Here is a 23443-nt window from a genome sequence, read left to right on the forward strand (position 1 = left end):
ACCCCAGGCCTCGCCACTGCTCCGCCCCCCCCCCCCCCCCGCACTCTCCACCAATAGGTAGAGGGGCGGGTCCCTAACTGCCTATCATCGTGCGCCGCCCGACGAAGGCCGAGCTGCCCTTCGGCCGCGCTGCCAGCCAATCAGCGGTGGCCGCCCTTCTTCAGAGGGGTCTGGCAGGGAGGTGTTTGCTCTCGGAGTTTAGGATGCAGTTTCCACAGTTGAAATCTCTGACTTCAAAAGCCTATCTGTGCGGGGAAAAGTTAAAACAGCACAGATCCCTTCCACTATCCCCTGCAATCCCGTGACCAGAACAAGTCGTTGAAACAGAAGCGATCCTCTAATGGGAGTCCGCCCTCTAGTTCCTGCGTGCACTCTTCAGTTTAGGAAAATGACTTTGCTCTCCAACACGGAGACCGCAGACACTTGCTGCCTTATTTGTTGTCTGCCCACTGTTGATTCTGAATTCGGGGCTGCTCCACCCCAATGCCATGTTTTGCCATATTATTATTATTATTTTATTACTTACATTTCTTTTTATTTTATTTTATTTTATTTATTTCCTTTTGTTGCCCTTGTTGTTTTATTGTTGTAGTTATTATTGATGTCGTTGTTGGATAGGACAGAGAGAAATGGAGAGAGGAGGGGAAGACAGAGAGGGGGAGAGAAAGACAGACACCTGCAGACCTGCTTCACCGCCTGTGAAGGGACCTGCGGGCAGGTGGGGAGCCTGGGGTTTGAACCGGGATCCTGACGCCGGTCCTTGTGCTTAGCGCCACCTGTGCTTAACCCGCTGCGCTACAGCCCGACTCCCCATTACTTACATTTCTTTACCACAGCAGATCTGCTGTGCAACTCAGGCATCCAAGTTTGACATCCTCGAGGAAACACTCACGAAAGACATGTCTCTGATATCTGATTACTGTAAAAAATGGCGACTAATCCCTAGCACTGCAAAAACGGTATCATCTGTTTTCCATCTACACCATGCCTCGGCCTCGCGTGAGCTTAATGTGCAGCTTGGCGATACGAGAATCCGGCATGAAGCCCAGCCAGTCTATGTTGGCGTTACTCTCGATCGCACTCTGTCATTTCACAAACATCTCATAAAAACTGCAGCAAAGGTGGGCGCGAGGAATCACATCATTGCAAGACTGGCCAGCTCCTCATGGGGCGCGAGCGCTTCCACACTACGATCATCATCTCTGGCATTATGCTATTCCACTGCAGAATACTGTGCCCCAGTATGGTTCTGTAGTCCCCATGTCCACTTGGTCGATTCCAAATTATATTCCTCCATGAGGATCATTTCTGGAACCATCCGTTCCACCCCGGTTCCATGGCTGCCAGTTCTTAGCAACATCGCCCTGCCAGATATTCGTCAGGATGCGGCATCATCTAAGTTCATTTCCCACGTCTATGCTCGACCGGACCTGCCAATATACGCGGATATCTTCGCCCACCCTGTCCAACGTTTGACGTCTCGTCATCCAATCTGGTCTCCTACACCTACACTGAACTTCTCTGTTCCAGACTCTTGGAAACAGAGTTGGCAGTCAGCTGAGGTAAAGAACAAACACCTCAAAATTAAAAAACAAAAAAATTAAAAAAAAAATAAAGGAAAAAAAAACATAAAAAAAAAAAGAACAAACACCTCATCACAGACCCCTGCAAGCGTCAACCCGGCTTTGACCTAGCACGTTATGATTGGGCTCTCCTCAATCGCTATCGAACAGGCCATGGCCGGTGCGCCGCTATGTTCCATCGATGGGGAGCCAGAGACGACCCAAACTGCCCCTGCGGCTACAGACAGACTATGACCCACATAGTCAACGACTGCCACCTCTCCAGATTCAAAGGAGGTCTCGAAACTTTACATCAGGCTCAACCTGACGCTGTTAACTGGCTATGGAAGAAGGGCAAACGCTAGAAGAAGAAGAACCACAGCATTGTTCAACTCTGGTCTATGTTGGTACCAAGGATTGAAACTAATACTTTGAAGCCTTAGATTTAAAGGCCTTTTTGCATAGCCATTATGCTATCTCCTCGTCCTTATTATTATTGTTGTTGTTGTTATTTACGATTTATGTATTATCATGAGAGAAAGAGAACCAAAGCATCACTCTGGCACAGGCGGTGCTAGGTTTTTGAACTTGGCACCTCAGGCTTTTAAGTCCAGTGCTCTAGTCACCTAGCCATCTCCAGAGTTACAACTAATTAATTTTTCTTTCTTTTTTATTTTTTATTTTTATTTATCAATGAGAGGGATAGGTAGATAGAGGGAAAGAACCAGACATCACTGTGGTACATGTGCTGCGGGGGATCAAACTTACTATGGTCATCTGTGTTTCCCAATGTGTGGCTGTGGACCAAGGCACCCATGGGAAGCAAATGCATAGGGAGGCCCTGGAATGTTTACACTTCTGGCATATTCCAAATGTGTGGTTAAGTATCACACAGTTCCTCCCCTCCTGAGTTCTGAATAAGCCCCTTCCCCCTTCCAATGTTCACACTCAGCTCCCCCCCCCCCACCCCCATACACACACACACTCGCCTGGATAGCCCTTCAACTTCCTTTTCCTCTTTTCAGTGATTCATTTTCTTTTCTGCTGGAGTTTCCAAACTCCCTTTGGGTTTGATTACTTTGCTTGAGTGTGGCTGGCAGAGCTCAGACCACATGGAGGGCAGGGAGTTACTTTCTCCTTAACAAGTTTCAGGTCAATTCCTACCAGGCCTGAACAACTTTGTACCTCAGCACTAAGCCTTTTATATATTTCAAGCTGGGTGAGATACAAGCTGATTTGGTTAAATAGAGTCTGCCAAGGTTTCCAGTCAGAATGCGGAAGTGAGAGTCTACAACTTGTGGGTGGGGGTAGATAGCACAGTGGTTTTGCAAAGAGACTCTCATGCCTGCTGCTCCAAAGTCCCAGGTTCAGTACTTCACACCAGAGCTGAGCAGTGCTCTGGTATAAGAGAGAGAGAGACTATAACTTGCAGTGATTTTTCTCTCCTTCATTCTTTTGCCTGTGGATTTTTCATTTCTTTTTGTACCTAGGAAACTCTTCTTGTTCTACTGGCTTATAAGGACTCAAAGGGATGCACTACTGCCCAGTTCCTCCTGCTGAAGCATTCTTTGTAAACATGTGTATCACCTAAATGTTCGCTTCTCCAAATAGACTGTAAGCATCTCTGAAGTTGAGAATGTCATGCTTTGGCCAGGAGGTGGTTCAGTTGACTGGATTTTCCAGCATGAGGTCCTGAGTTCAGTCCCTGGCATTGCAATTGTCAGAGTGATTGTTGTATGCTTTACATTGGGTTGTTCTAGTTCTCCCCCCGCCAAGAGAATTGGATCAGTCCTGTTAGTTTCGCGGGCCGCTTGGCCCCTCCCCTAGGAACCCCGCCAGAGTTCCAGAGTTCCTGAGTTAGAGAGTTAGAGAGAGTGCTTGCGAGAGAGGGTTCCAAAGTTCGAGAGTTCCAGAGTTCGAGAGTTGAAGAGTTGCAGAGTTCCAGAGTTCCAGAGTTGTAGAGTTCCAGAGTAAGAGAGAGGGCCAGAGTTCCAGAGTTGAAGGGTTGCAGAGTTGCAGAGTAAGAGAGAGTGCTTGCGCCGCCGCAAAGAGACAGCAGAGTTCTGTTTGGTGATTAGTTTGGTTTAGTTTATGAATCGTTGTTCCTGAATAAAGAAATACAGCTTCCCTGCCCAGCCGTATGTCTCTGGTCATCTCTGTTACCCGCCCAGCAAGAGCCTCCGAAATTTTAGCAACAAGTGATGCTCTGGTTCGCTCCTCCTCTTCCTTTTTCTTCTCTCTCTCATAAATAATATACATATCTTGGGGGCGAGGTGGTGGCACACCGGGTTAAGTGCACATAGTACAAAGTACAAGATTCTGAGCAAGGATCCTGGTTTGAACCCCTGACTCCCCACCTCCAGGGGGGCCGTTTCACAAGTAGTGAAGCAGGTTTGCAAGTGTCTCTCTCTCTCCCTCTCTAACTCTACCTCCCCTCTAAATTTCTCTGTTCTATCCAATAAAAAATGAAAAAATGGCCACCAGGAGCAGTGGATTTGTACCGTAGTGGTGGCACAGAGTCCAATCAATAACTCTGGAAGCAAAAAAAAAAAAAAAAAGAGGGACTGGGTTGTGGTGCACCTGGCTGAGCTCACATGTTACAATGCACAAGGATTCGGGTTTGAGGTCCCAGTCCCCACCTGCAGGAGGAAAGCTTTGTGGGTGGTGAAGCAGTGCTAAAAGTGCCTCTCTGTCTCTCTTCCTCTCTATCAACCTCTCCCTTCTCAATTTGACTGTCTCTATCCAGCAAATAAAGATTAAAAAAATAATATACATATATTTAAATTTCCCATAATAGTCAACACATATCTGTGATCTTGAGAAAACTTATGCAGTTTCCAATGGAAGGAATGGGGATGTGGAACTCAGTGCTGCATATGCCTTCCCTCTTTTTCTTTGATTCTTTGTCTCCCCCTCTCAACTTTTATCAAATTAATGCAACAGTAATAATAATAACAAAAATGACACAAAGTAGTGACAACCTGGCACCTGCTGCTTTACAAAGGGGACATTCTCAATAGCCTGGCCAGTGTTCCTGTGCAAAAAAGATGGAGTGATTTATGACTTGCTATGGGTTGGTCACTTTCAGAGCAAGCACCATATATGCTGGCTCTGAAGAAAACAGTCACAATTGTTTGGTGTACTAGAAACAATTAAATGGTTACATTCAAACAAGCCTTGGGAGGAAGACTGGCTCTCCCATTCCCAGCATCAATAAGATTTATGTGTTCAGGGAAGTGGGTGGTAGCACACCAGGTTAAGCGCACATAGTGTGAAGTGCAAGGACCAGAAGGAGGATCCCGGTTGGAGCTATAGGCCTTCCACCTGCAGGGGGTCACTTCGCAAGCCGTGGAGCAGGTCTGCAGGTGTCTATCTTTCTCTCTTCCTCTTTGTTTTCCCCTCTTCTCTCAGTCCTATCCAACAGCAACAATGGAAAAAAAAAATAGCCACCAGCAACAGTGGATTCATAATGCAGGCACCGAGCTTGTTATATGGAAAACTGGGAAATGTTATGCATGTACAAACTATTGTATTTACTGTTGAATGTAAAACATTAATTCCCCAATAATAAATAAATAAATAAAAATAAAAAAATAAAAATTCTGAAAACCTCCCTATAGTTAACCACTGGAAAGATCCCTACTCCCTCCTTGCTATACAGGTCAGATGGAAGTACCCCTTACATAGCCTTTGAAAGGGATCAGACCTCCTGCTAACCATGGGAAGGGTTTGCATGTGTTTTTCCACAGGACTCTCCAAAGCCCATCTGGGTCCCTGCTTGCCGTTTCCGGCATTGCCCGCAGGATGGCATGACTCTCCTTGACGAAGAGCAGGAGATGCCAGAAGACCTGCTGCAAGACAGCATCCCCCGGGACTCATAATGAGACATGGCATGAACTGAAGGGCCTAATCTGCAGAGCCTAGGGACAAAACCTCCCTATGGCCCCCCTTTTCATCCCTTGCTCTTTCTTTATATCTTGTCTTACTATTCGCCCTTCCCACCTCTGCTGCACCTGCTACTCTCTGGCAGTTTCAGGTGTGGGAGACTTACAATGGGATTAACAAGATCATAGGAACCGGGAATAGCTTCCTCAATGGGTGCCAGTTGGCCGTCATCATCCCAGTCACCCCTGCCGCCTAGTCTCTCTTATTCCACAGCTCACCTTATACAAACAGGGCAAGTTCCAGTGGCTGAAACTTCCTTCCTCACCAGAACAAAATGAGCAGTGTTCCTTCCTCTGGTTGTTGGCATCGGGCTGACCATCTCTATTAGACTTGCTGGCGGTGCCCTTGGCCACTCCCTTCACACTGCTGGACTCCTGGAATAACAACTTCAGCAGTCCCTAGATTTCACGGCTGAGAGCCTTGAGTCCTTACAGTGAGAGATTACTTCCCTTGCGAGGGTGACTCTCAACGAACTCAGTCATGATTTAAAAAAATGGCTTGCTCCCTCAGCCATGGACTCTTAGATATCCTCTCCCATGTTATCTTGGATTCTTCCCCTCCTGACCCCTTTCCTATTGACACGCTGTTCCTTGTCGCTCCATGCCTCCTACAGTTCCTAAAGAACCACCTCCAGGACATGGTCCAAGTGACCATCCAGAGAGTCTCGGTTCAACCCTATTCTCCTATCCCCACGGTTGACTTGGAAGTCATGGCTGACCTTCTTTTAACAAAAGGAAAAGGGGGAATTGTGGGTCTAATGTACGTTTGAACATGGATGATTGACCCCTGGAAGCTCATCTATCAGTCTCCCGTTGGCATCCCAACCACTGTGGTTGAGTGTGATGGGCGGGAGTACTCGGAGAATTCCAACCTTTCTGTCAGTCTTGACCACATCACTTCACCCCCTCCTCCCTCTGGTGGGCTTCGCCTTCTTTAAATTTCTATTTCCCAGTTCCTATATCACCATCCATACCTTCTCATTGCCTTGCTCTCTTTTTCCTTATAAGGAGATACTAGTCTCATTGGCCAGCTTGGCTACTTCCCCTGCACAGCTACCCCTTTATAAACTCGTAACTAAGACAATAAAGCATTCTGTCCACTGCCATGGTTCTCTGAGGTGGTTTGTCGTACCGTCCACTGCCATGGTACGCTGGAAGACCCCTCAGTGAGCTCACCCTTGCTGCTGCTGGCCTGAGATTCCCTGCTCTTCATCTGTCTCCTGGTGGCCAACAGGCCAGATAGTGACGTGGGAGCCAGGCTGGCTCCTTCCCCTGAGGAACCCGACATCAATATTATCTCAATCCCTGAGTTGAAGCACAGTGGCTGTTAAAGCCTCTTTTGTTCTTTTTCTTTCCTGTATGCTATGGGAGCCTGAGGGCTTTTAAAGTATAAGCAGGCTTTTTAGCTTAATCACTTACTGCCAACCAAGAAATAAATCAGGGTGAGGGAGAGATAGCACAGTGGTTATGCAAAGAGACTCCCAGGCCCGAGGATTCAAAGCCCCAAATTCAATTCAGCTGCTCTGCCAGCTGCCAGGTGGGCAGTGTTACTTGACCCTGTGAGTTTCCAAACAATCTCACTTATACTCTGTGGGTTCTGTGGCAATTATTTACCATATCTCCTACTTCATCAGAATACTGTGGAAAGGCTCCCAATATACAGCCCCACCTCTAGTCCACTGGGGTATGTATCTTCTCCTGAGTTTCCTGGCCAGTCCTCTGCCCCTCAGTGTCAGCACAGGGCCTCCCCACTGCTGCTCCAGACTCCGAGGGACAGTAGCAACGGAGATTTATAGCTGCATTTGGTGAGCCTTAGGGGCGTTCTCTCCTTCCCTAAAGCAGTCTTTTTGTTGGTAAAATAGACGGAGGGGGCACCTCAACCAGAAAATGCCAGACTGTTACCAGACACTCAGGAGTAGATATGGGCTTTAGCCCCAGGAATCTCTCCTTATGCTCTTCTCTGTCCACAAGCCATGTTTGCACTCAGTGGTGACTTAGTGGGTCCCCAAATTAGTCCTAGAGTTATTTTGTTACAGTCTTAGGCTATCTTTGATATTCCTAGTTGACCAGGGAAAGGAGAGGAGAGAAATGCAGCAGCTATTACTCTCCATCTTTTTTTTTAAACTCTGGGGCTCAGTGCCTGCACTACGAATCCACTACTCCTGGAGGCCTTTTTTTTTTTTTTTCCATTGGATAAGACAGAAATTGAGGGGAGGATAGAGAGGGAGAGAGATTGATAGACTTCTGCAGATCTGCCTAACCACTTTCAAGGCCCCCTACAGGTAGGGAGTCAGGAGCTCGAACTGGGATCCTTATGTAGGTCCTTGCACTTTGTACTATGTGTGCTTAGCCTGGCATGCTACTACCTGGTTCCCTTCATCTTATTTTTTTTAATATATTTAAACAATTTTATTTATTTATTCCCTTTTGTTGCCCTTGTTTTTTTATTGTTGTAGTTATTATTGATGTCATCGTTGTTGGATATGACAGAGAGAAATCGAGAGAGGAGGGGAAGACACAGAGAGGAGAGACTCCCCTGCAGGTGGGGAGCTGGGTGCTCGAACCAGGATCCTTACACTGGTCGTTGTGCTGTATGCCATGTGCACTTAACCCGCTGCGCTACCGCCCAACTCCCCCTTCATCTTTTTATTGACCACTAGGATTATTTCTGGGGCTTAGTGCCTATACAACTTGAATATTTACGGGGACCATTTTTTTTTCTTTTTGGATAGAGCATGAGAGAGAGGAGAGGGATGTAGGGAGAAGGAAAGACACTTGCAGCACTGCACCACCACTCATAAAGCTTTCCTCCCTAGAGGGGAACAGGGACGTGACCCTGGATCATCACATATGATAATGTGTGTCACGTAAGCCACCATTCAGCCCTTCATACTGTTTATTAAGTCTTTCAAATAACTTTAACATATTTACAATGAGGTACAGAACCTACCAATTTGGAAATAATCAGACTATAATCTAATGAAGAAAGTTGTTTATTTGAGAATCAGGATCGTGAGTCAGGTGCACAACCAAGAGGCAGTCCTAAAAGACCCCCTTGACTGTCCCTCTCAGAGAATTCTGAAATGATGTAAGCTTAGCTCATTGATTTGAAAAAATTAGGACTAGTTGACAGGTGCCTTCAAACAATGTTGCAGTGTGGGGTCTTTTCCTAATGCCCAGCAGAGAGGGACTGCTTGTGTGGCTCAGAGTCAAGAAGTCAGCGAGTGGGAGATCTTCTATCGCTCAATCTGGCTGCTTCCTTTTTGCCCAGAAGTCTCATCATACAAGTTAGAGATGAGTACATGGGACTCCAAATAAGTTCCTTAAGCCCAGCCAGTATGGGGCAGATCCTACCCCAAGTAAGCTTGATTCCTTAGTAATCTCTCCTATGGAGCCCTGTACAATGAAAGCTTGCTTTCTGCATATTTGAAAGGAATCCTGGAGTCTCTGGTAGTCACTGGTTTAGTCCAATTTTAATGGTGCCAGGTTTTTGTTGAAGAGGATGACCCAAACTTTTGGGTCACTCTCTGTGAGGAACAAAGATCATGACTGAATGAAGGTTGGAAATGCTGGCTAGCCAGGAGGTTGGGGATACTTGATAAGGAAAGGACATGTTTGTGTATGTGTATATATATGGGGGGGGGGCCTGTCACTCCAACATAAGCTGTGCTTACTACAGGAACTTTGTATTACAGATTTGGTGAGTCCTAGAAGCTCACTGCTGAAAAGCAGATATCTGAATGGGCTGCCTCAAAGAGCTGGTCTCCAAAGAGAAGTTACTTGGTCACCCAATTTGTATCACATTTCCAATAGCTGCTCCATTTCTTCAAGGACTGCTGTAAAGTCATTGACTTGGCTATTATAGGTAGCTTGCTGCTCCAGTAACCGAGCCCTCTCCTCTTCTTTCATCTTCAACTTCACTTTGAAGGCCTACAGTGAAAGATACACATATATAAAAGAAAACAAACCATCAATAAAAACTGTGGCTCACAGGCAAGACACTATCCTAGCAGCACAATATACTTATGGTTCATTGAGAAGCTGTCCTCATAGACACTGTATTTTGGTGATTTAATTTCTCTTATCTGAGCTTTTTTTTTTCCTTTTTTAAAGTCCATCTCTACTATTTAAGGAGAACACTGAAATCTTCTGGACTCAGTGTAACATTCCAGGATTCACCTGTATCACCCAAATCCAAATTCCAAGAACCTGGCTTTCCAAATCTCTAGAGATCAAGTTTCCCTTCCTCTCAAGACTTCTCAGGACCAAATAGCAAGTTCACCTGGGAGGGTGCCTGCTCTGCCATGTACATGACCTAGGCTCAAGCTCTAGGCTCCCATGGTAATAGGGAAAACTTCAGTGCTTTGATCTTTCTCCCTCTTTTTTTTATTTCTGTGAAATAGTTGGCCTGGAGCAAAAATAACAACCCTACTATAACAATCCCAAAATATCCAACATGGAGTTGGGGGGAGGGGGGATAGTGACCCACAGGGTGAAGTTTGCCTCACCTGTAACTCTCCCATCTGCTTTTTGGCTGTTTCATTAAAAAGTTTCAGCTCATCTTGCAAAGTTTCTAACAGCAACTAGGAGGAAAGCACAACATAAGTCCCACATCTTTACTGAGACACGGAAACTTCCTTTGTATAATCAATGTCTTCACAAGACAGAATCCCCCCGATCTCGATCTCCACATGCTCGACATCACAAAGCCAGTGTGAGCAAGACATTGTGGGGGCCACAGAAGGGGGGATAACAGCTGGGGAAAGGTGTCCAAGACAACAGCTGATCTTCTGGAGGAAGAGAACATAGAGGTTGTGAAGACTTTAATTTCAAACAGTTACCTTCCTACTTTGGGGGGAAGGGGAAAGAACAGTGGAACTGGGGGCTGGGAGGAGGTGCCACCTGGTTAAGTGCATATAGCACTAAGCTCAAGGACACGTGTAAGGATGAGTTAGAGCCTTGGCTGCCCACCACACGGGGGACACTTCACAAGCAGTGAAGCAGGTCTGCAAGTGTCTCTCTTTCTGTCTCCTTATCTCCCCCTCTTTCAATTTATCACTGTCCTGTCCAATAAAATGGAAAAAAAAAAAAATAGCTGCCAGGAGCAATGGATTCATAGTGCTGGCACTAAGCCCCAAGGATAACCCCAGAGGCAAAAAGCAAACAAACAACAACAACAAAACACCAAAAAACAGTGGAATTTAATTGAGACTAGACCTTCACATCATACCATTCTCAACAAAGGAATGAGAGGCTACATTGGTGAAATGTAGATGAGAGAAATCAAAAAGCTCTTGATGGTTCCATCCCACTAGGTGTTTTATTTTTGACTAAAAAAAATTTTTTTTTGCAACCAGGATTATTACTGGGACCTGTGCCTGCACAATGCCTCTACTGCTCCCCATAGCTTCCTGCCCACCAGTGCTTTTTTACTTTTTGATGGGGCTAGGGGGAGAGGGAGAGACCCTTGTAGCACAGCTCCACTGCTTGTACTACATTGTCCACTCCTTACAGGTGGGGACAATGGGCTTGAACCAGTGTTCTCATGTATGTGTGTATGTGTGCTGCTGTCCACCTTGTTAAGTATCTTAAGAGGAGGAGGAATAGAGAGTTGGGTGATAAGTCGGGATTGTAGCACAGTAGGCTAAGCGCAGGTGATGCAAAGTGCAAGGACCAGCATAAGGATCCTGGTTTGAGCCCCCGGTTCACCACCTGTGGTGAAGCACAAGCGGTGAAGCAGGTCTGCAGGTGTCTGTCTTTCTCTTCCCTTCTAATGCTGAGGAATTATTCTGATGTAGTCTCTGCCCCCAGGTTTTACCATGCCCCGAAAAATCCTAGCAGTGCCCCCTTCAACCAATCCTGTCCCCACACGTCACCCCTGGTTGTTGCCCAATAAAAGCTCTCACACTTCCCTCCCCCCTCTGGGCCCCCCCCCCTCACTCACTCTCGCCCGGTGGTGAGGTAGTGGGGACGGCCATTGTCGGATGACTCCACGTGGCCTGAGCCACCCCCCCCCCCCATCCAATAATGAAGATTTGTGTACCCCACTTGCTCCGGACCTCCTCTCTCTCTCTTCTCCACAGCGCAGACCGACACCTGGTGCCCAATGTGTCCCGCCCCGCTGGGTGGCCTGGCCTGAGGTCCCCAAAAGTAGCCCAGACACAGGTAAGTGGCCTGCCTCTGTGGCCCCGTGTTTCCCCCCACCATGGGCCTTTTTTCATTTTATAAGGAGGTGTCCCAGACATTATATCCTTCTCTCCTGGGACAGGTTCTTAATCTCAGAGATGCTTTAATTTTCGCTACACCGTGGGTTTTCATGGCTATATTTGCTACTTACAAGATATGTACAAGGTGTTCTGCCACGAGGTTAAGCAACCTTGAGGCTGAGATACGAGAGTTAAAGCATATGTGCGCAAAACTTAAACGCCTTAAGCAATCAGCAGTTAGCCCCAAAACTCCCGTTCCCACAGACACGCACACATGTTCGGCTGCTCCTCCTTTGACCCCGCCCCCAGCTGACCCCACTGCCCCGGTTCCGGCTTCCCCTGCAGCTTCTCCTTCTCTGACCCCTACTCCTGTTGCTCCGGTTCCGGCTTCCCCTGCAGCTTCCCCTTCTCTGACCCCTCCTCCTGTTGCCCGGGTTCCGGCTTCCCCTTCTCTGACCACTCCTCCTGTTGCCCGGGTTCCGGCTTCCCCTTCTCTGACCACTCCTCCTGTTGCCCCAGTTCCGGCTTCCCCTTCTCTGACCCCTCCTCCCGCTGCCCCGGTTCTGGCTTTCCCTGAGGCTTCCATTTCTTCGACTCCTCCCCCTGCTGATACCTCATCATTAAGAGACCCTGTGGCTTCCTCACCTTCGACTCCTCCCCCTGCTGATACCTCATCTTTTCAGCATTTAGGGACCTTAAACCATTTGCAGTCCGCCCCGAGAGCTCCGATCCCATAGATAGGAGTTCAGTTTCCCCTGAGGCCATTACAGCAGCTTCTGTGGCTCTCTCCCCCATGTCATCAAACCAAGTCCACACCTTCCTGGTAAATGTGGCCCCCAGTAGACAAAACCCTCAGGTGTGGCATCCATACTCCTCTAACTCCTCCAAAGAACTCAGACAAGCCGTTAAGGAGGATGGAATTCATGCTCCATGGACCAAGTCCATTTTAAGGAGTTTTTACCAGCACCTTAACACCCCCCAGGACTGGAAAGACCTGGCTTGTGCTGCACTCCCAGACCCCCTCTACCTGCAATGGAAGGCATGCTTCCATGATGAATGCTCTAGACAATTGCAGGAAAATAGTAACAAACAGATAGAATGGAATTTTGATGCTTTGTTTGGAGCAGGAGTGTTTGAATCTGGAACTCAGCAGGCAGAAGCCAGGTTTCCAACTGGTTATTTTGAACAGGTATGCATCTGTGCAACACAAACATGGGAAAGGGTAACCCCAACCACAGTAGAGTCTTCAATCCCCATTAACTCTCTTCGCCAAGGCACTGATGAATCCTTAGAGAACTTCATCTCAAGGCTGAGGGCAACCTTAGAGAGAAAGATTTATAATCCTGAAGTCCGCTCTCTACTCCTACATTCTATTGTCTGGGATGGCATGATACCACAATTCCGTCAGGCATGCCTTAGTCTTAAACACCTACACCCAGATAACTGGATTTTAGCGACACAGGAACTTACATCAGGCTCTTATGGGGCACCCGCTACGACACAGGTTTATGCAGTTACCCCATGTAATCAAAACAGGGCCTGTTTTCAGTGCAGTCGCCAAGGGCATTGGCGTAACCAATGTCCAGATAAGCTGCGACCACTCCTCCAGTCAGGGCAACCCCGCCTCCAGTTAGAGCAACCCTGCCTCCAGTCAGGACAACCCCGCTTTCAGTCAGGGAGCCAGAAGCCATGGACAATTTGTCCCAGATGTCATAGAGGGTTTCATTGGAAGAGAGATTGTTGGTCCAAATTTCATAAAGATGGTACGCCCTTGAATGGTACAAATTTTGGGCCTGAGATTTTGTGGACCACTCCTGTTTTAGAACGAGGTCACTCTACTATGACAGTAAAGATTGGCAATATTCCTTTTAAATTTTTGATTGACACGGGGGCAGAAAAGACGATTTTAAGGCAAGCAGAGGTTCCCCAAAATTGGGAACTCCTCCCCGGACCCAGTATACATGGAGTAGGAGGGGTGACCCCATCATTTCGCACACAAGATTCGCTCATGTGGGAAGACCCGGAAGGTTCTACTGGACACTTCCGCCCTTTGGTAGCTGATATTAGCACCAACCTACTGGGCAGGGATCTTCTGGAATGTCTTGATGTTAGGATATCCACAGATGCCTCTGCAGAGTGTAACACCCGCTCCTGCGAGACCAGATCTAATCAGCACCCCCAGTACTAACTGCCACTGTTCGTAAGCAAACTCCCCGCTTAGACTGGCTCTCTAATGAGCCTGTCTGGGTGGAACAGTTGCCTTTACCTAGGGATAAACTAGAAATTTTAAAGGAGCTCGTCCGAGAGCAGTTATCCTTGGGACATATTTGTCATTCTTGAAGCCCATGGAATACTCCTGTCTTTGTGATTAAAAAGCGCTCAGGAAAATGGCGCCTTCTCCAAGGTCTCCGTGCGGTAAATAAAACCATGCAGCATTTCATCCCCTGCCATTTCTTCCCCATGCCATCTACTTTGGACTGAGACTTCTATCGGACTTGCTGGCATACCCTATAGACACTTTACACAATTTTAAAGCAGCTTATTTCCCTTCATGCTGCTGGTTTTTCATAGGCTGATCCTGAGTAGTTCATAGACTTTACAGACTGTTGCCTTGAGGACTATACAATGCCAAATAGCCCCTCTGTTTGGTGGGTCATGCCCTCCCGCCTCCCCCTCACTATGTACCCTTGCCCCACCCCCCCAAACAGGGAACATTCCTTTACACACCAATCCTTCCTTTGACATCACACTGGCTTTTACTACTCCCCTACTTGTCCCTTCCTGTTCTGTTATATCATTTAGATTTATGCCCAAAAGGTTTCTGCTCACCCCTACACCACTATTCCTCTGTCATCGATAGTCTTTTACAGACTTTGAACCATCTTATGCGATGACTAGATAGAAAGATAGAAAAAGATGTAGATATTGTGAGGAGATGGTTGAGCAGGCTGCGCTTAACCTATGAGTCCCTCCAGGTAAGTCTTCTCTCTAAAGAGGGGTTGAGCACAGGGGGACACATAAATCTCACAAGGTTGGCAGCCATTTAAGCCTTCCCTCCTCCACAGAAACGTCCTACATCTTCCCACCTGAGCATGACATTCCTTAAAAACATTTAAGCCTGCTCCATTCCATATTTCTTTACTGTGTCCATTTAGATATAAAGGGAAAGGAGATGATGCTGAGGAATTATTCTGATGCAGTCTCTGCCCCCAGGTTTTACCACGCCCCGCAAAATCCTAGCAGTGCCCCCTTCAACCAATCCTGTCCCCACACGTCACCCCTGGTTGTTGCCCAATAAAAGCTCTCACACTCCCCCCCAGGCTCTCTTTCTCTCTCCCTCAGCACCCTCTCTCTCTCTTTCGCTTTTGCCTGGTGGTGAGGTAGTGGGGATGGCCATTGTCGGCTGACTCCACGTGGCCTGAGCCACCCCCACCCGGATCCAATAATAAAGATTTGTGTACCCCACTTGCTCCGGACCTCCTCTCTCTCTCTTCTCCGCAGCGCAGACCGACACCCTTCTCTGTATTCCCCTCTTCTCTCCATTTCTCTCTGTCCTATCCAATGATGACGGCATCAATAACAACAATAATAACAACTACAACAACAAAACAACAAGGGCAACAAAAGGGAATAAATAAATATTTTTAAAAAAGAGGAGGAGGAATAATAGTGATATGTCCCCAGGCCTAAAGCAATAGCATACTACACATGTTATGTACCTGTGTGTGTGTATGTCTTTTTTTTTATTATTTATTTTTTTACCAGAGCACTGCTCAGCTCTGGCTTATTATGGTGGTGTGGGGGATTGAACCTGGAACTTTGGAGTCTCAGGCATGAGAGTCTCTTTGCATAGCCATTATGCTATCTACCCCTGCCTATGTGTGTATGTCATATATATAGCCTTAAAACAAATAACAGGATGGGCTTGTCTCAAGAGCTGTCTGGGATACACTTACATTTCTAAATGTAAAGTCACCTTCCAAGTAAAATTTTCTATTTTGAGTAGATACCTACCACTCTCTCTTCCACTAGAAAGTGGATGACCAAAGATGGACTCTTGCTTTTTTCTTTCTTTCTCTTTTTATTTATTTATTTATTTATTTTGCCTTTTGTTGTCCTTTTTTATTGTTGTTTTAGTTATTATTGTTATTGATGTCATCATTGTTACATAGGACAGAGAGAAATGGAGAGAGGAGGAGAAGACAGAGAGGGGGGAGAGAAAGACACCTGCAGACCTGCTTCACCACTTGTGAAGAGACTCCCCTGCAGGTGGAGAGCTGAGGGCTCGAACCAGCATCCTTACACCAGTCCATTTGGTCCTTGCGCTTCATGCCACATGAGCTTAACCCGCTGCTTTCTTTCTTTAAACATATAGCAAATACCTTCCAATAAGTGCAGAGCCCATTGTTGTTTGGCCCTCGCCTATTCACTCCCCAGTTCTCACCATAGAATCCATGTAATCTGTGGTGGGTTCCTGCTGGGTCACCAGGCTCACACAGCCTAAAACTGGAAGGAACAGTAAAGTGAGTCTTGTCCAGGGCCATGTATCTTAGACAAGAGATGCTTCCTTCCCCCCCCCCCCCCCCCCGCAATGGACCAGCATGGAAGTATTCATGAGGAGAACATCTGGGAGCACCTGCTCCTCCATTCTGAGATTTCACACAGCTGGCTCCCCTACACCTGCCCTCTAGAGCTGCACCCCCCCCTTTCTCTCTGGGATTTCCCTTCTTAGCTCAGCAGAAAACATGATCAAAGGATTTCCTTGTTTGGTTTACAACACATGAAACTATTTTTTCAAAGCTTTTCAGGCCTCTGAATTATCTTTGGTAAAAGCAGTATATACACATAGTAAATTAAAACCATATGAAAAGGCTCTATGGTGGCTGTAAGAAATATGCTGTAATATGCACAGGTAAATGAGTAGTATTCAATTTTAATTTTTAATCTTTCTACTATTTTGATAAGACAGAGAAGTTGAGAGGGGTGGGTGGGGGGAGAGAGATATCTGCAGCACTGCTGCACTACTGGCAAAGGTGGAGACCAGGCAGGAGTTGAACTTGGGTCCTTACTACTGGCAACATGTGTGTGCTTAGCTGGGTGAGGCACTCCGACCCCCAAACAATAGTATTCAAAATCAGCTTTTTTTTTTTTTTTTTGCATAACTCCTTCGCACTCAAAGTCAGCATTGCTTAATTCAGAGATGCCTAGGCCCTTCATTGGGCATTTAAAAAAAAAATTTTTTTTAATTCACTTTTAAAATATTTTTATTTATTTATTGGATAGAGACAGAAATTAAGAGGAGGGAGACAAAGAAGGAGAGAGACAGAGAGACACCTGCAGTACTGCTTCACCATTCATGAATCTTTCCCCCTGCAGGTAGGTACCAGGGGCTTGAACCTGGGTCCTTGTGCACTCTAATGTGTGCACTTAACCAAGTGTGCCACTGCTGGCCCCACTAGGCATTCTTAAGACTTTTTCTCCACTCAGTTCAAAGCTCTTAAGCTCTTTAAACACATCTTTCTTTTCTGTACAACTATGTGAAAGCTTGGTAGAGCTTAGGGGAGCTCTCCCATCCTCGGGAGAGGTCTGGAAAGACACCCCACTTGTTGGCCTCTCCCATATAGGGATGAGCTAAGAGGGAAGTCTTCCATGACTCAGTTTCCCCTTGTTAGCCTCTGAAGCTCACAGAAAACCTACAAACCTCTCATACTTAGTTCCCCCTGCTAGCAGGCCAAATGGCTGCCTGCTTGAGGGTTCACTCAAAGTTCACTATCGTCATTCAAAGTTCACAAGTTCACTATAAGTTCACCTTTAGATCATATAGGAGAACACACTCTATCATACACCCTTGCCAGTAACTTGGCAGTGAGACCCCCACATCTATTTCCTTGTTTGCCTTTGATACCTATGATTTACATCAAGCTTTATCTCTCTCTGTTTCATCTCACCCTACTGGTTTAGCCACTATGTTTTTCTTAATACCTTTGGATAATTAACATGCCCGCATCATGGAGACTAACTGTTCTGACCTTTTGGTATCACATCAATTCTTGTCATTCCTACCCCTCTCCACTATAGAGGCAAGCTGACCTTTAAGAAACCTGCAATTTCTGACATGAAAAAGCTTCCACTGGGGGCCAGTGTAGTGAGTAGAGACTGTTACTATTTGGTAACATTCAGCAGGACCAAGTTTCAAGGCCTGGTCCCCATCTGCAGTGGGGAAGCTTCAGGAGTGGTGGAGCCTTGTAGGAATCCTTATGCAGGCACCAAGCCCCAGCCATAACAGCTGTTGGGGGGAGGATTCAACTCCCCCAAACTTCAGTGCATTACCTTAGGAGCTATAGAGGCTGGGCCAGGGGATACCAGGCTGCTGTTCAGTCCTGGGTCTCCTTGGGGGAGGGGTGTGCACAGTACTCCCTCTGAAGGCAGCTGTGCTCTTACCTGGGCTGAGGTCCTTGGTCTCCAGAATGGCCCGACAGTTGTCCTGGAACTTCTCCAGCAGCTCCACCCTCTGTGTCAGATCCTTGAGTTCTCCCTGTTGTGGTGTGGCATGCATAGACTCCTCAAGCCTGTGCCACTGCTGCCATCCCTGGCATGACAAAGTCCCTCTGCCCCAAGGCCCCTAGGCACTCCTGGCTTGCTCCTTGCTCAGGGCAGCTGGGGGTGTCTGGTGGGCCCCTCACCTGAATCTCAGTCAGCTTCTGGTGCAGCTGCTTGTTGACTGCCTCTAAGAGCTGGTTCTTATCCTTGAGTTCCTCCTCTGACTTCTGCTTATTCATGGGTTTGTAGCTGGAACATAATCACATTTTCATGAAGGAGTGGAGAAGCTAACAGTGTGGACTGTGGAGTCACATGTAGGGTTTAATTCTTAGTTTCACTATGTAGTGGTATATAATCGTTAGTGAGATGCACAACCTCTGAGGCTTGTTTGTTCAGGTCTAAAATTAAAATAATGCCTGCGAGGGGCCGGGTGGTAGCACACCTAGCAGAGTGAACATATTACTGTGTGAGGACCTGGGTTTCAAGCCCTGGTCCCCACCCTTCAGGGAAGAAGCTTCATGAGCAGTGCTGCAAATGTCTCTCCCCCTCTGTCTCTCATTCTATGAAAAATTAATAATACCCACATATAACAGTATTACTGAGTGGCAGAGTACATGTTTCATATGGATGAGACCCTGGGGTGGGCCCCTGGCAGTCCCTCCAAAAATATATTGCTTGAAGAATGATAGGAAAAACAATGCATACTTCTTAGTAAGCTACTAAGAGAATAATACAGAAATAACCATTATCATCATCAATATTAAACCTCTTTGTGGCCCAAGAGGTGGTAGAGTGGATAAGATATTGGACACATATGCATGAGGTCTTGAGTTTATTCATGGCATCACATGGGCCAGAGTGGGGCTCTGGTTCTGTCTTATTGACAAGTAAAAGTAGCCCAGAAGGTGGCTCAGTGGAACAGGTATTAGATGCTCAAGCATGAAATCTAGAGTTTAATCCCCAGCATCATATGTGCCAAAGTGATGCTCTGGTTCTTTCAAATAGTTTTAGCAAAATTACTTAAAAATATTGAACCTTCCCCCACACCTATGGACATCTAATCTTTGATAAGGGGGCCCAAAGTATTAAATGGAGAAAGGAGGCTCTCTTCAATAAATGGTGCTGGGAAAACTGGGTTAAAACATGCAGAAGAATGAAACTAAACCACCTTATCTCACCAGAAACAAAAATCAACTCCAAATGGATCAAGGACCTGGATGTTAGACCAGAAACTATCAAATACTTAGAGGAAAACACTGGTGGAACACTTTCCCACCTACACCTCAAGGATATCTTTGATGAAACAAACCCAATTGCAAGGAAGACTAAAAGCAGAAACAAACCAATGGGACTACATCAAACTGAAAAGCTTCTGCACAGCCAAATAAACTATCACACAAAGAGACACTTCACAGAATGGGAGAAGATCTTCACATGCCATACATCAGACAAGAGACTAATAACCAAAATATACAAAGAGCTCAGCAAACTTAGCACCAAAAAAGCAAATACCCCATCCAAAAATGGGCAGAGGATATGAATAAAACATTCGCTTCAGAGGAGATCCAAAAGGCTAACAAACATATGAAAAACTGCTTCAGGTTGCTGATTGTCAGAGAAATGCAAATAAAGGCAACATTGAGATACCACCTCACTCCTGTGAGAATAGCATACATCAAAAAGGACAGCAGCTACAAATGCTGGAGAGGCTGTGGGGTAAGAGGAACCCTTCTACACTGCCGGTGGGAATGTAAATTTGTCCAACGTCTCTGGAGAGCAGTCTGGAGAACTCTCACAAGGCTAGACATGGACCTTCCATATGACCCAGTAATTCCTCTCCTGGGGATATACCCCAAGGATTCCATAATGCCCAATCAAAAAGATATGTGTACTCCTATGTTCAATTCGTAATAGCTAAAATCTGGAAGCAACCCAGGTGCCCAACAACAGATGAGTGCTTGAGAAAGCTGTGGTATATATACACAATGGAATACTACGCAGCTATAAAGAACAATGAACCCACCTTCTCTGACCCATCTTGGACGGAGCTAGAAGGAATTATGTTAAGTGAGCTAAGTCAGAAAGATAAAGATGAGTATGGGATGATCCCACTCATCAACAGAAGTTGAGAAAGAAGAACAGAAAGAGAAACTAAAAGCAGGATCTGACTAAATCAAGAGTAGGGCACTGAAGTAAAATCCCCGTGGTGAGGGGGAGGGTGGAATGGGACATAGTCTTTTGGTGGTGGGAATGGTGTTTATGTACACTCCTATTAAAGTGTAGTCATATAAATCACTAATTAATATGAGAGGGGAAAATTGTATGTCTTGAATTTTTAAAAACACAGACTGAGTCTTTTTAATACATAGGCTGAGTCTTTGATATGTGGACTCTCTCAAAAGCCTAGACCAGGTAGAACAGAAGCAACTGGTGGCACAGCTATATACAAGATGCTGGGTATTATACAACAAACCCTAACAAAGGGACTTCTCAAAGTTAACCCAATTACCAAATAATGTGATGATAGCAATAACTATCCATTGTCTTCTTGAACCCTAAGACAGCAGGAACCTCACATTTCCACTATAGAGCCTATATTTCCCCCAAATTGTTCCAAATAACCCCCAAAATGGACAGAATAAAAATATCTATCAATGCTGAAGAATATTATTCAGTCACAAAGAGGAAGGACATACTGATACAAGCTACGTCATGGATGAAGCTTAAAAACATTATGCCAGGGAGTTGAGCGGTAGTGCAGCAGCTTAAGCACACGTGGCACAAAGTGCAAGGACTGACGTAAAGATCCTGGTTCGAGCCCCCGGCTCCCTACCTTCAGGGGAGTTGCTTCACAAGTGGTGAAGCAGGTGTACAGGTGACTATCTTTCTCTCCCCCTCTGTCTTCCCCTCCTCTCTCCATTTCTCTCTGTCCTACCCAACAACAACGACATCATTACAACAACAATTATGCCAAAGGGAGTCAGGCAGTTGTGCAGCGGGTTAAGCGTAGGTGGCACAAAGCGAAAGGACTGGAACAAGGATCCCCACCTGCAGGGGAGTCACTTCACAATTGGTGAAGCAGGTCTACAGTGTCTATCTTTCTCTCCCCATCTGTTTTCCCCCTCCTCTCTCTATTTCTCTCTGTCCTATACAACAACAATGACATCAACAACAATAATAACTACAACAATAAAACAACAATGGCAACAAAAGGGAATAAATATTTTAAAAAGAGAGAACATTATGCCAGCAGCCAGAAGATGGTACAGTGGATACCCTGGCATCAAGTGTCAGCAGGGTAGAGAGCCTTCCCTCCAACCCCACACTCTCACCCTCCATGAGTGATTACACAAAGAGGTCATTAGGTTGGGAGAACTATGATCTTGGGGGGAGAGTTTCCCCTGGGATACATAAGGACAGCTTATCAATGGGCTATTAGTTTGATCTATTTATTAATGAGAGAGAATCACAGACTCACTCTGGTACAGAGAGTGCCAGGAGTCTGTGCTGCTTCACTGCCTCTGGGGTCACTGTTTTATTCACTTAGAATATTTTAGCAACCCAAGAGATAGTTCAGTGAATAAGTGTTGGACTCTCAAGCATGAGGTCCCAAGTTTGATTGATTTCTGGCATTGCAAGTGCCACAGTGATGCTTTGATGTTCTCTCTCTCTCTCCCTCCCTTCCTCCCTCCCTCTTTCATAAGTCTTTCAAAGAAAACACACACACAAAATAATATTACAGATTTTTGCTGGGAGAAGAGTCTCCATAGAATGCAGTGGTGCTCTATGCAAAGGAGCCGACTGGGCCCCCCTGGACAGGTACAACCCCGGCCCAGGGCTACCTCTGCTCAGGGTACTCCTTTTAAAAATGATACCCAGGGAGTCGGGCTGTAGCGCAGCGGGTTAAGTGCAGGTGGCGCAAAGCACAAGGACGGGCATAAGGATCGCGGTTCGAACCCCGGCTCCCCACCTGCAGGGGAACCGCTTCACAAGTGGTGAAGCAGTCTGCAGGTGTCTCTCTTTCTCTCTCCCTCTCTGTCTTCCCCATCTCTCTCCATTTCTCTCTGTCCTGTCTAACAACAACGACATCAATAATAACTACAATAAAACAACAAGGGCAATAAAAGGGAATAAATAAATATCTAAAAAATTTTTAAAAAGATAGAAATAGGCTGAGTATGTGGATCGACCTGCTAACAACCATGTCCAGTGGAGAAGCAATTACAGAAACCACATCTCCCACCTTCTGCACCCCATAAAGAACTTTGGTTATACTTACAGAGGGGGTATGATAAGGGAAAGTGAGAGGGCTCTGAATTCCAATTCCATCAGGACCCAGAGAGAAAAGAGGAAAAAAGGGCACATGGATGTAGTAATAGGTGCAGGTGTAACTTAGAAAGGAAGAGAAGGCAGGAATATAGAAAAATGGGCAAGGGAGTCCGGAAGTAGTGCAGCAGGTTAAGTGCACATGGTGCAAAGTACAAGGACCGGCATAAGGATCCCGGTTCAAAAACAGTGACCAGGATTCCCTTTTCCTCTGTACCCGATCTTCTGTCCTTTTTCTCTTCTTCCCTTCCTTCCTTCCTTCCTTTACCAGAGCACTGCTCAGCTCTGGTTTATGGTAGTGCTAGAGATTGAGCCTAGGACCTCAGAGCCTCAGGCATTATGCTGTCTCCCCAGCCCTTGCTCACCTTTTTTTGATGTTCTTTCTGATGGTGGGGTCTGCAGCCTTCAGTTGCCTGGAGAAATAAAACCAGACATGCACCTGAGAGTCATAGTACTATGAAGACAGGTGTGACAGACAAGGGTGGATCAAAAACCCCAGTTTGCTTTCTTTTTCCTTCCTTCCTTCCTCCTTCTCTTCTCTCTCTCTCTCTCTTTTTTTTTTTTTTTGCTATAGACAGAGAAAGAGAGTAAAGAGACTGCAGTACCAAAGTTTCCTTCAATGTGATGGAAGCAGGGCTCAAACTTGGGTTGTGCAATGGCAAAGCAACAAAACATCTAAATGAGTTATTTCACCACCCGAAAGACACCAGTTTTCTAAGTTAAGAACCAGAAACAGCATGAGCTAGAGAAACTCTGTGGGACCACACACTTTCATGTCACTATGGGCAGGCTTATTCATAGGATATGAGCTCCTTTCTCGCCCACCTCAGCAACCCCACAGGCCAGCATCTGCTCCAAATGGCAT

At 46.2% G+C, this 23443-nt stretch overlaps 1 protein-coding gene across 2 annotated transcripts in view; it reads right to left on the minus strand.

The window, feature by feature from the left end:
- Window positions 1-8384: 8384 nt before the first annotated feature.
- The window catches only part of KNSTRN (kinetochore localized astrin (SPAG5) binding protein), a 36089-nt gene continuing 21030 nt past the window's right edge, over window positions 8385-23443 (minus strand). Inside the window, exons 5-10 of one of the 2 annotated variants that reach the window (XM_060175097.1) lie at window positions 22944-22991; window positions 18396-18501; window positions 18154-18247; window positions 16157-16218; window positions 10015-10089; window positions 8385-9436 (exon numbers count right to left, since the gene is read on the minus strand). In XM_060175097.1, the coding sequence (XP_060031080.1) occupies window positions 9305-9436; window positions 10015-10089; window positions 16157-16218; window positions 18154-18247; window positions 18396-18501; window positions 22944-22991 (517 nt within the window). In that variant the 3' untranslated portion in view covers window positions 8385-9304. The remainder of the gene's footprint in view (window positions 9437-10014; window positions 10090-16156; window positions 16219-18153; window positions 18248-18395; window positions 18502-22943; window positions 22992-23443) is intronic. The other variant, XM_060175098.1, reaches the window with a different exon arrangement.

Source organism: Erinaceus europaeus, chromosome 16 (genome assembly GCF_950295315.1).
Source record: "Erinaceus europaeus chromosome 16, mEriEur2.1, whole genome shotgun sequence".
NCBI classification, from domain to species: domain Eukaryota; kingdom Metazoa; phylum Chordata; class Mammalia; order Eulipotyphla; family Erinaceidae; genus Erinaceus; species Erinaceus europaeus.